General features: G+C 40.1%; 1 protein-coding gene across 3 annotated transcripts in view; it reads left to right on the top strand.

Annotated features, from left to right (window-relative positions):
• Nucleotides 1–11,081, top strand: part of EFHC2 (EF-hand domain containing 2) — a 272,900-nt gene extending 261,819 nt beyond the window's left edge. Inside the window, exon 14 of one of the 3 annotated variants that reach the window (XM_037001545.2) lies at nt 9,516–11,081. In XM_037001545.2, the coding sequence (XP_036857440.1) occupies nt 9,516–9,561 (46 nt within the window). In that variant the 3' untranslated portion in view covers nt 9,562–11,081. The remainder of the gene's footprint in view (nt 1–9,515) is intronic. The other 2 variants (XM_037001544.2, XM_037001547.2) reach the window with 2 other exon arrangements.
• Nucleotides 11,082–13,666: the final 2,585 nt, after the last annotated feature.

The following is a 13,666-nucleotide window of genomic DNA, read 5'->3' as shown; positions in this document are numbered from 1 at the left end:
CCTCACTTGCAAGTGAAAACTAAGAAGCAAGCAGTTGCAAAGTGTCTGTTATACCACCATCCTTTACAATGGCAAATTTATTAATACATTTCATAACTTCTAGAAGCACATGCCTTTTTCAGTTTTCCAATGTAGCACTAATACATCCAGATATCTTTCAGTTCCTTGTAATAAGAAACAAACAGTAAATAAACCTATGTTCAGCAATTAATGTTTCAGTATTTTATCCTATTTTGAAATGATCTAGATATTCAGCAAATTTCCATTGTTTAACTTAGCAAAACTCTTAGAAAATTTCAAGTTACCAAAAAGATTTTGGAATTTCTATTCAAGTACACATACCATGACACATGATTATTGCTAAAAAGTTCATCTAAAAACTTTTTACTCTACTTCCATCTGTTGAATTTACTTGTTCTTAATAATTATTTAGATTACCCATGAAAACTTCATGATACATTCAACATCATCCCAAGCTATTGTTTTTCTTGCTGACAAATTTATTAACAGAGAAAATGTAAATTTATTTGATATTTAATAAGCCTAAGTTAGAATAAAAGTATTATATTTAATGCTGGTAATTCTAATGACATGTCTATTTTAATTAAACCAAGAAACGTAAACTAGCTTAATACTGAGTATTTTCCCAGATCATATGTACCTGAAAAGCATTTGAGTTAGTTTTTGTTATATTTCTGAGAACTTTAGGAATACTTAATTTATAAGCACTTAATTTGAAAAAAATTTTATTGAAGTACAGTTGACATACACTATCATATTAGTTTCAGGTATACAACATAGGGATTCAACATTTATATACATAACAAAATGCTCACCATAATAAGTATATATAGTTACCATCTGTAACTATACAAAGTGATTACAATATTATTTACTGCATTTCCTATACTGTACTTTTCATCACTGTGACATTTATAAGTGAAAGTTTGTACCCTTTTTCCCCTTCACCTATTTTGCTCACCTCCCCATCCCCCCATGAGAACCACCTATGTTTACGAATCTGTTTCTGTTTTGTTTGTTCATTTGTTTTGTTTTTTAGATTCCACATATAAGTGAAATCAAATGGTATTTGTTTTTGTCTGACTTATTTCATATAGCATAATACCTTCTAGGTCTATCCATATTGTCACAAATGGCAAAATTTCATTATTTTTTATGGCTGAGTAAAATTCCATTGTATAACAATAACATATCTGTAGGTACCATTTTATTTAAGGCAGCATTATTTACAGTAGCCATGATATGGGAGCAGCTTACATGTCCATTTATATAAGCACTTACTTTTTTTTTAATGATATATTTTAAAAAATTTTTTATGAAGGTATGATTGATATACACTCTTATGAAGGTTTCACATGAAAAAACAGTGTGGTTACTACATTTACCCATATTATCCAGTCCCCACCCATACCCCAATGCAGTCACTGTCCATCAGTGTAGTAAGATGCAACAGATCCATGTATAAGCACTTACTTTTAAGCCAATTAAATAGAGCTCTTTAAAAATGAATTTTGGCAGTAACGTCCAGAGGTAGAAAAATATCACCTATCAATAACATACATGTATAGATACATGCAAACCTACAGACAAATGCAAACAGAAACCTCATAGTTACCAATATATGTAGAGTTTTCATTTGCCCAATTACCAAATATTATCACCTTTTTTTTTCCTTTGATGAGAAACATCTTCCTAAAGTTTACATTTCAAAGAATGGCTCTTAGGGCCAAGAGAAGATGAGGGTAGAAGATCTACATCACAAAGGCATAGAAGAAATATCCAAGTTTTTTCCAAGGTGGAGTTTTGGGGGCATATTTGCCTATTATCAGATGTCCACAGTGGTATAAAATTTTCCCTGTTTTACTTAACTGCAGGACAGTTCTGTTTCTAACATCCCAATATTTATAAGCATTTTGAGATGAATAGGTGAGATCTGGGGATTGGTAAAGATAGGTGGTATTTAAATTGCTTCTAGTATCACAATTCTGGCTGTGTAGAGATTTGCAGTATAAAAACAACTTTTTTTCCAATTCCCCCAAAGAACTGGATTATAGCCTAAATATCAAGAATGGACCCACCTCTCCAACTCAACTTGCTTCTTTACATCAGATTCCCAACTAAGATGGGAATCAAAGACTTATGCCTCTGTAAAGTTTGTATAAAGCATTTTGACAAAAGACTTCTTTCTGAGTACACAATTTAACCTTGGCCTCTATCAGCTCCTGAACACGGGCCTTCAGCTAATTATTTGTAGGAGGGCCTAGGAGAAATTTTAGTCATCTGTTTCCTCTGTGAGGGGTATTGTGAATGGCCACTAATCTTTCTAATTCCCCTTTAAATTTGGTAGGATCTTTGAAGTGGGGGTAAAACAGCTTTATAATTTGAAAGACCTGCTGTTGTCCATAGGACATGAATTTTTTGGTGGGGGGCCTAGGATATATCTACAAAGGACATTGCACAAGAAGGGCTAAAGCTGGCAGAGGCTGATTACAGAGCCCTGGAAAGTAGGAGGAGGAATTGTAAGGGACAGGAAATCAAACTCTATCGCCCATCTTAGGTGCTTCTACTAAATTCACTTTCTGGCTTTCGGCATTTACATGAGTAACTGGTATACTTTGGGCCTAGAGATAAGCCCAGAGTGCTGTCTATAAATCTTGTAGGGAAAGGGAAGCTGAAATAGGCAGATGGGGCCAGATCTTGAGAAGGAGAATTTATGTTGGATATGGAGATTAATTTTTGTCTTAAGTATAATTTCTGTTATTTTGTCAAAGGAGTCCCTAAGGCTAGCCCTTATACTTCTTTTTAATTTGGTCTTTCCATAGGTACCAATAAGAAAATTGCTTATGATGGGGCCTCTCTAAAATAACTTTTTTCAGTCTAGAAGCTTTTCCAATTCAAAGGATCCATTGTATGGCCATTGATGAGTAGGATCTATTAATTTTGTACAGCTTAAACAGGATTGCAAGAGATGTCCCCAAAAGGGATGCAAGAAATGCAGCCCTCACAAGATCCAGGAAGTTGACTCCGAAAGACAGTCTCAGAAATCAAAGACCTTTATTACATAGGCGGTCAGGATGGTGTGAAAACAGTGTCTCTGGTTTCCCATGAGAGCATACATAGGACTTCCAGTACAGATGTACTAATCTTTTGACACTGGACAGTCGCTACTGGAATGAGACTTTTCCAGCACTACCAAGACAATGAAAGTTCAAACAGCAAAGGGTCCTATGGACCAGAACCTCCTATGAAAAACTCCCTTGGGAGCTGGCATTGTCAAAGGGTGCTGCTTTTGTGCCTTGGAGCTCCAGTTTATTTGTTACGGGTTGAGTTTACTCTCCTTGGTTCTTGTCCCCTCTGAAACAAAGAATTGAAAGGCAGAGACACAATTGCGAACAGCAAAATTTTTATTTGAATACACTCCAAAGGAGGAGTGGGCCAGAGTCAAGGTAGACAAAAGCCCCGATCTTTTGGGGTAGGGGGTTATTTATCATATTCTAGCTGGGAGGCACCTTTTTCATGATATGGTGAGGTAATTTGATTGACAGTTCTAGTAATACACCCATTTCTCCTAGTGCACAAGTCTTTCCCCAAAATGCACACCAAAAAAAAAAACCCATGGTATGGGGGAACAAAACAGCAATTTTATTTTAATGAGATTATGATGAGGTGTGGCTTGGATTCACAAATGAGATTGCGATGAGGTTCTTAGTTCTGTTCCATTGCACCTGCATTGATCAGTTTGGCCTGGTCCTAATAGGCAAGGAAGTTATCTCCCTGCAAAGCCTTTGTTGTCTTCAGGTGGAACTCCCTACCTGGGTATTTCTTTTCTTGAACCTTATCTTCCCCTCCCCTGGCTGCTCATGTCCATCTTTCTACCTAACATTCCCCTCTCCAGCAGTTGGCGCCCAGTTCTTTGGGCACTGGGGCAGCAGCCACTCTGGATCTTCCTGCTGATGGTGGGGTGGTGTACGTGGACTGGGTCCCAATGCTTGCTCTCTGTCAGTCAGGGTTTTGCGTTTTTGACTAGCTGCTTAAGTCCTGTGGGGCCTGGGATCTGGGACACAATGCACACATAAAGGTTCTGTTTGATCTAGAGGTCCCATGTAGATGGGGTAAGGATGTCTGAACTCGCTGATAGCCATCTTGAATTATCATTTGTTGATAGAGAGCCTGAAGCCAGGAAGAGAGAAATAAAATAAAGAGGTTAAGTCAGGGGGGTTCAGTGGCAAGGACTATGACTAGTAAAACTAGGGGAAATGTCAAGGGTAGAGGGAGGGACGTTAGCCATTATTTCTAGCTTGATGCTGCCATGCCCAAAGTTTGAATCTTATCTGTAGAGTCTAAGATCCCATGTTTGTCTTCCTGTACTTGGCTTGACTGATATAGAAGAAGCACTCCTCCCTTAGGTATGGACAGGTTCCTCCTTCACTCATAGTGAGGAGGTCTAATGCTGTGTGGTTTTGCAGTCACCCAAGCAGGTGAGTCTGATTGGCTCTGAAGCCCTATCAAGGCAGCAGCCATTTGCCAAATTCTCAGCTATTTCCTGGGATAATTGGGATTGAATCCCTAGGGAGGAACCTCCAGTGGCTGCCCCCATAGTTCCTAGGAGATCTGTGAGCACGACTGCTAGTGGGAGACGGGAGGAATATATTAGCCATAGCCGAGGATATGTCTATTACTATAAAACCCGAAGAGCAGCATCCGGTTCACGCCGGAGGGAGCTTAAAATAGGCTCTATGTCCACACACTGAATATAGTCCCCAAAGAGGGACAGGTGGGCAGTGAAAGAGGTAATGAACAGGGGAGTTGTGGTGCAGGTGCTTCCTTGTGCATTTGTAAATTTCTGCCCTCCAAGCTGAGTCTGGGCAGCTAACATTTGCTAAATTGGAGGGAAGGAACAACTGGGTGGGGGCTTATGTTTTGATTAGGTTGGCCCATGGGTCTGGAAAAGAGGGTGCCTCTGGCTGGGTTCCAGAGTAAAGGGTAGCCTGCTCATGTGAACAAGATGGAAAAGTTAGTGAATGACTGATTTAGGAGCAGACTGACACATGTGTGGGCGGTGGACTGCCCTTTACGAAAACCAGTCTGGTAGGTGGGAACTTAGTAGGATCCCTTAGTTCAGTTCTCACAGGGAGGCTGTAATGGCTGTCCCGGGGATGCCTTGGTCCTAGACGTTAGGGTTGATAGCATTTTCCCAAGTCTCTGGGCTCTGTCCTGGGAGATCCTTGTCAGTCAGCACAAGCATTTGTTGGGGAGTCTGATGGGAGGGCGATTCTCCTAGAGTGATGCGAGTTCCCAGGTTTTGTAGAATATTCTGTCCTAACAACAGGCTGGGACATTCAGGCATTGCCAGGAAGCTGTGGGGAAAGGTACTGCCTTCCCACAGACAGCACAAAGGGGGAGTAAATGGCAGAGAAGTCAGCTTACCAGTAAGTCCCAAGACAGTGCAGGCTCTTGAGGTGAGGGGTGTGGAGAAGGAAGTCAGAACAGAGTAGGTGGCCCCAGTATTCAAAAGGAAAGTTCCTGTCCTCCCTGCTGCATCCTTTGGTTCCCTTGGCTCCAGTCCAGTGATGGTGATCTCCTGTGGTGGGGCCGCATCAGTCCTGTTGAGCAGCTGCAGGCCTGGGGCTGCCTCAGACCCCCGGTCCCTTCAGTTTGAGCGGCAGAAGGTGGCCCAGTGCCCTGCCTTTCCACATTTTGGGTAGACAGTGACAGGTAGCCTGTCCCTTCAGTGACATTCTTTGGCCCAATGTCCTGCTTGGTGGCAGATAGAGCACCTCGTGGAGCCACCCTTGTATGTGGCTGGGTACCAGTGGGCTGCCCTCGGCCATGTAGGGATGCCATCTTCTGGGCATGCCCAGCCTCTCTTTTTGCATTCCTCCTCCTTCCTGGTGCCTCGCCTCTCTCTTCCTTTCCTTCTCCTGAGCTGTAGTCTCCACCCGCTGCTCTCTGCTGTAAAAGCCTGAGGTTGCTGTGGTAATCATTTCATCTCTCGTGACCTTGCCCTCACATGAGTGCAGGTCCAGACTGGTATGTTTAATGGGTGCCTCTTTAAGCCTTTCCAGAAAGGTAACTGGGTTCTCAGCGAGCTCTTGGGTCACAGCAGAGACTTTTGTGCCGCTGATGACTTATCTGCCGGCCTGAGGCCCAGCCTTTATGTAAACCAAATAATGGTCCTCAAACCAGCATTGGTCAGTCTTATTATAGTCCCATCCAGGATCCATGGAGGGGATAGCTGTGTCCCTGTGGGATAATTAGAATCTGTTGGGTGTAGGCCGTTTGCAAATTTCTTTGCCTCTGGAGTCGCTCTCTCTACTTCTTGTCCCCACCCAAAGAAAGAATAAAAAAGCAGAGACATAATAGTGAAGAGTGAAAGTTTATTTGAATACACTCCACGGGAGGAGTGGGCCGGAGTCAAAGGAAATGAAGACCCCCAGTCTTTTAGGGGAAGGTCTATTTATCATATCCTAGCCAGGCAGTGCCTCTTTGATTGACCGGGTGAGGTCATTTTATTATTAGTTCTAGTTACACACCCATTCCTCTTGGTGCGCATGTCTTTTCCCAAAATGCATACTGAAAAGCCCATGGGGTTGGGGGAGCAAAACCACAATTTTATTTTAATGAGATTATGATGAAGGGAGGTTTGGGTGGTTCTTAGTTTTGTTTGATTGCGCCTGAGTTGTGATCTAGTTAGGACCAGTTTGGCCTGATCCCAATAGACAAGGAAGTGATTTCCCTGCAAAAGCCTTTGTTATCTTCACGTGGGACCCCCTAACTGGGTGTGTTTTTTTTTTTCTTTGAACCTTATCTTCCCCTTCCCTGGCTGCTCATTTCTATCTTTCTACCCAACATACTCATGTGGCCAACAAGGTACACACACTTGCAGATGGCAGAGACCAGAGAAAACATCTTACTGGTCACAAAATCAAGCTCTCAGGACATTGAAGAAGATGACAAATGACACAACAGAGATAAAGAAAAACAATGGCCGTCTTTGGAAGTTAAATGATCAGTAAAAGCCAAGAGTGCTCATTACCAAATCTTTACTAATTTCTATACCCAAGGACCTAGTTCCATGAATATTTTCTCCCGCTAATCTGAATTCAGATAAAGAAAGGGACTCTCACCACTGTCACTTCCATCAGACCCCACAGGCAAAGATCCTGGAGATTAATGTGGTAAGAATTCTTACCTTCTGGAGGTAAGTCCCAGGATCTCTCATTTACAGGAATGCCAGTTAAAGTTCATGCCTTTGTGACCACCATCTGTAGGGGTGGAAAAGTTTTCCTTCTTCCGTTTAAGGTTGTTTGGCTGGTCTAATAATTAAATTGATAAAGGACAGATTAGCAAGAGAAAAAAAAACAATAACATATATACATGGAAGAGACCCAGGATCTGAGGAACTCTCCACAATGGCCCAAGCCACCATCTTAATACCATCTCCAGCTAAAGACAAATCAAGTTGGGGCTGAGGAGTCAGTTAAGGGAAGTATGGGGAAAAGCAGAGTAAACAAGGTATGGTTGTTACACAGATTTAATTCATTGTCTTCTCCATCAATAAGAGTTTCTGGAGATTGAGTCATCTCCCTCTTCCTGGTACAGGAAGGGAAGTTCCCTCATAACATATAAATGTCTCTTACAAAAGGGTAACCTCTACTGGGTTTTTAGTGCTTATCCTGTGTTTGCAGTTTCTTTAAAACAACCAGTATGCCAAAAAGGGGATATCTTGGAGTGGCAAAATTTGCTCCCCTTTAGTATATACACACACATTTTGTATGTGTACACACACACATACGTTGATTTAGTGCATTGTCCTAGAGGAAGGACATTTCACTGAGTTCCATGTGATATGAATTGTACAAAATACACCCCAGGAGCTGGTTTAGCCATCATCCATCTGAATGGTCATTTCCTTCTTTACACAGCAGTTTTGCAGTTTGGGTTCAACCTCCAACTGCCAACGGGAGACATTCTTGAAAGAGAAGAGTAGTGTCACTTCATGAACCACATTGTTTTCTACTGAAAATGATAGGACCAAATGTAGTCATGCAGGGTGCAAGCCAGCTGCTTCTGAATAGGCCTACCCCTCTGGATAGGTTTGAGAGGGTAGCCAGCAGATAAGCAGAGCTCTGGAGATGCACTGCTGGGGTTATGATCCAGGCTTCTCCACTTACTGGTAGTCTGAGTTTAAAATAACTTATAGAGCAACCCTTCTATGCCTCAGTTTCTTTTTCTGTAAGTATCATTAACTGCTTACAGTTTTCTGTAAAGATTAAATAATACATGTATAACAAAAGAGTACCTGTCATGTAGTAAATATCCAATAAACTCCGTATGATTGTTATTACTATCATTACTAGGTAATTAGAAAGTTCCTATAATTCTGCAAAAGTCTGAAACCAGACATCATCATCATAAATCATCTCTTAATTTAAGGCTCTATGCCTTAGAGATGTTAGTAGTTGGTGCTCTTCTGATTCTGCATCATTGTTATTAATTCCATAGTTTTACATATCATCCATATTTCAGTGACTTCCATACCTTTGCACAACTCTGAACTCTGAGCTCTCTGCTACGTAGAACCTGATTTCCAGATATTAACCAGTATCTTCACCTTGAGTCCTATGGGTACCTCAAATAAAAAGTGTCCAAAATGGAACTTAGTTTCCCCCTCTGACTCTTATTTCCCCACTTAAAAAAAAGTATAAAACTCCTCTTCTTCCTGCTTTCCTTATTTTACATATAACATTGCCCTGGGTTCAGTGTTGCCCCTGCAAAATTCACGTCTACCTGGAACTTCAGAATGTGAACTTGTTTGGAAATGGGGTCTTTGTAGATGTGATTAAAACATCTGCTAAAAGTTCAAATGAGGTCATACTGGGTTAGGGTGGGCCCTGTATTGAGTAATTGGTGTTCTTATAAGAAAGCCATTAGAAGGCAGAGACCCATTGTAGGGAACAAGACAGAGACAGAGATTAGAGTGATGTGTCTACAAGCGGAGGAACTCCAAGGATTGCTGTCAACCACCGGAAGTGAGCAGAGAGGCATGGAACAGATTTTCCCTAAGAGCCTCCAGAAATAACCAACCCTGTCAATTCCTGGATTTTGAACCTCTGGCCTCCAGTACAGTGACTGAATACACTTCTGTTGCTTTAAGCCTGTCAATCAGTGGGTACACCTGCTAACATTATGCTAAGCCAAAGCCAAGCATGGGGCTAAGCCCATATTAAAAGGACAGGGAAATCAACTCCATAGGGGGTTTTGCAAAGTCACATGGCAAAGGTCATGGATATATAACTAAACAGAGAGGGATAAAGAATCAAGCGCAAGAATCCAATCTACCCACACAGTGCTTAGGATCTGAAAATGGATGGTGGAAATATCTGCTTTGAAAATAAGCTATATAATAACAAGGAACAATTTGATGTCTCATTTACAAAACTGCACTTTGAAATGTGGTTTTAATTATATCCATCTTTGTTTTTTTCCCCTAGAAATGTGAAGATGTGTGGCTCGGGATGCCGTCACATATTCCTGTGAAATACATTAACTATGTAAACCTTTTAAAGGACGTGTCTGGCTTAGAGGAGGAGTAACTGTGCTAGTTTCGGTCAACTTTGATTCCCTTCCTAACTTTGCCAACTTTATTTCAGTAGATAAAATTTCCTTAAAACAAAAAGAGGCAAGGTTCATGTAGACCAAAATTAATCTCCTTTTGTCACTTAATTTTTTCAGAACATCATACTGCTGATATACCAGCACTATTAAAAATGCCATTTAAAGAAACATTGAACATGTTTATTATATGTATGACTTAATACCAAATGATCATATGGTAATTTTCCATCCAACATAATTTAAAAACACAAAAAGAAAATTACTTTTGAAAGCTAAACATGACAATATAAAAGCAAATTATATCAGAGCAATAAGTTGTGATTGTATTAAACATATTTTGAAATCTTTCTGACACATTTACTTACATAATTAAACTTTGTAGCAACCCACATTATCAAAATAACCCTTAAACCTCTCTAGAGAGAAGGTATTTTCTGTAAGTAGCAAAGCTGTGAGAAGAAAAGCACCCCCTTCCAACATACTCACACATAGAAACACACACACATGCGCACAAATTAGAGAGAAATCGAAACTTTGCATGTTTATATTTTGAATGCCCTTTTTATATCTGAACTTAGTTTGTTAACATAGGAATATATGCAAGTGTATATAATTATAGTATGACCAAAAATGTATTACATGTAAAATACTTAGGGATGTGAATATTGAAGATTTTGAGTGATCTTTTTTGGTTCATTCTCCACACACACACACCACCCACTGCAGGGGTTTAAATATTCCAAGACTACAGCGTGCTTCCTTCCTACAGTTCTCTGATTCTATTTTTATTTTTCTCCTTGGCCTATACATTATGAGTCCGAGCAAACTCATACATTTTGTCAGGTAGTGTATATTTGATTAAAACTTGTAACCATGGACCATTGGAGATTCATCATGAGAAGTTTGCCCAAGGCTACCCCATTCTTCAGTGTTGAGTGCCACATGTCATAAATCCCATTGTCTGGTGTTCTTAGAAACAGAGGAAGCCTATGGCGAAGAGCCTGCTACATTTACCTTTGAAGGACTGCTCTGAAGAGAGGAAGAGGAATGGATGACATCTCAAGGGTCGCTTCTATCTCATTCTTTCACTCCACATTTGCAGTGTCTTGCCTAGAATGAGCTGGGCACTCAGATGTACCAACTGGCTCAACAACAATAGCTCTTTCATGTTTTAAAATTGAAGTTAATAAACCTATTTCTATATATAAACCTAGGATAGTTTTACATGTGCCATTGTTAGACTAGACCTCATTGGACTTTCCAATAAACTAGAATACTCAATTTCTATACTAGAACCATTTACCCATAATATCTAATTTTGACTGCTTGATTTTTGTCCCAGGTTTTTAGAATTTTTCTTTTTTCTTTTTTCTTTTTTTAAGACAACTGACAGTGCCAAGCCATTTTGTCACTTTAAGATTTTCTGTTCCCCAGAGAGCAAGCTTTTAGAAGGATGACACTCTCCTGGATCTTTTCAGGCTGACACTTTTGTCACTTACCTATTCAACTCTTCAGTCAATTGTCTTTCCCTTAAGATTTTAAATATGTGGATAATTTAGCCCATGTACAGGTTTGTAATATAGTTCATTTGAAAAGTGGGAAGAGAAGAGGAAAGGAAACAAACCAGTGATATGTGCCTGAGTTTGTGGCATGACCATCACCCATCCTGCTGCATAGATGTGTTCACTGCCCTGGTTATTCGCAGTTCAAGCCCACAATTAGCAATTAAATGGCCATTATAGGAATCATGACGATAAACACGATATACTGCAGCCATACAGGCACTTTAAATAATTACTCTTTTTATAATTAAGCCATATACTGAAGGAGATTTATAATTTAGAGATAATACCCCATTAGTAAAGTTTATGACCCAATAAACAGCTCCCACTAGTTAATAAATGCCAAAGCCATAAAAACAAAGACTATTAATGTAATAGAATTTCTGTACCTCCCTCTTTTGCTGGTGGTCTCAAAGCACTGAAAGGAAATGCTATCTTAGGAAAAACATTTATTCTCTTTATGTAAATATCAATGAATTGTCTTACAATCCATCTGGAAATCTCCCTGCCCTGCCTTGGTCCCAGGTGGTGCCAAAGTGCTGATGCTTTCTGCTTAGATTTCAAGCAGTAGATAATTCTGGTTCTTAGCACAAATAAACCCTGTGACTCAAAACTTTGGGGGAGGTGGGAAAGATGGCTGGAGTTTCTGCCCCTTCTCTTCCTTCTGTAAAAGAGAAATTCCAACTGTTGTCATTATTGTAGACTAGTAACTTAAAAATTTTTCATGTCCTTTGCATACATCTAAGTGTTTAGCTGCCTCATCTCTTTCCCCTGAGAAAGAATTCCCAACTTACTGTTCTGGGTAATAATTTTTAAGGAAATTTCACAACCTTTGCACATAGTTATATTTTTAGCTGCTAACATTTTCTCATTCTGATGGAAAAGCAAGTGCTGCCTGTGGGTGTCTGGGTGAGTTGAAGGTTAATATAGGCAAACCTTTTATACTAAGAACTGTTTTTTAGTGTTCCTGGAACCTTGGGAATGATTGATAAAGTCATTTGAAAGCCGAAATCAAATCATATCTTTTCATAAAAAACTGATTAGAAGGTTTTGAAGTTCACATTAAATGATTTGCTGAGTAATGTAAAGTATGGGTGTTGTCAGCAGATGACTAATTTCCAGTCTTTATTTGCCTTTTTTTCCTTTTTACCTGTTTGAACCATTTGGACATTGCCGTTTGAAAAGTAATGTGGATACATCTATTGGTTGACGTCAGTGCTTACTTAAAAAGTTAATATTTTAGACAGTAGAGAATATGTAAAGAACACTAACTTTCAGCTATTATGATCATTTAAACTAAAAAGTTGAGATCATTGTCCTCAGTCCTTGTCACCACCGCAACAAAGAATTGAAAGGCAGAGACACAACAGTGAAACAGAGTGAAAGTTTTGTATGAATACACTCTGAGGAGCCAGCCAGAGTCAAGGCAGACAAAGGCCTCAATGTGTTAGCAGGGAGGCTTATGTATTGCATTCTGGCTAGGAGGCACCTCTTTCATTAACAAGGTCGGGTTATTTGATTGACGGGTCCACCTGAAAAGCCATCCCTCAGTGCGCATTGTCCTTTCCCAAGATGAGGGGTGGATTCTGCAGTTCTTAGTTTTGTTCCATTGCACCTGCATTGAGACCTCATTGGGACCAGTTTGGCCTGGTCCCCATAAGCAAGTTATCTCCCTGCAAAGCGTTTGTTGTCTTCACGTGGGACCCTCTACCTGGACAGGGTTTGGGCAGTTTTCTCCTTGAACCTTATCTTCCCCTCCCCAACCTGGGCATGTCTTATCTTTCTACCTAACAGTAGTCTATGGATTACAATTAATCTCATCCAATTACTGTCAAACATGCCATTCTCAGTCTTTGTTTTTTTCTTTTGCTATTATATGCTATTTGAAGTTGTTTTTTGGGGGTTGTAGAGCTTCCCGGTTTTATGTACATCTTAGTCATGAATTTAAAATACTTAAACTGCCCTTCCTTCTTTCAAATAGCAGGAAATTATTGGTGAACAAAATGAAATCTCTCCAAAGGAAAAGCAAACAGACTTAACTCTGGCCTTTCTAACTTGAATTTATCGTAATTTGAATGAACAGTGCTTCCTTCCTAGCCTTTTCCACTTCTTGCTCATTCCCCTGTCCCATTCTTCCATATGTTATGATTTTGTCGTAAGTTAAGCAGTCGGAGTCCTTTTTTTTAAGATACCACTGATACACACTCTTATGAAGGTTGCACATGAAAAACACTGTGGTTACTACATTCCCCCATATTACCAAGTACCCCCATACCCCATAGCAGTTACTGTCCATCAGTGTAGTAAGATGCCACAGAGTCACTACTTGTTTTCTGTGTGCTACGCTGTCTTTCTCGTGACCCTTCACACCATGTGTACCAATCATAATACCCCTCAATCCCTTTCCCTCTCCCCACCCACCCTCCCACAACCCTCTCCTTTGGTAACCACTAGTCCTTTCTTGG

The sequence above is a fragment of the Manis javanica genome, chromosome X (assembly GCF_040802235.1).
Source record: "Manis javanica isolate MJ-LG chromosome X, MJ_LKY, whole genome shotgun sequence".
Taxonomy (NCBI): domain Eukaryota; kingdom Metazoa; phylum Chordata; class Mammalia; order Pholidota; family Manidae; genus Manis; species Manis javanica.
Note: the sequence above shows the minus strand (reverse complement) of the source record. Positions and strands in the feature narration are given on the sequence as shown.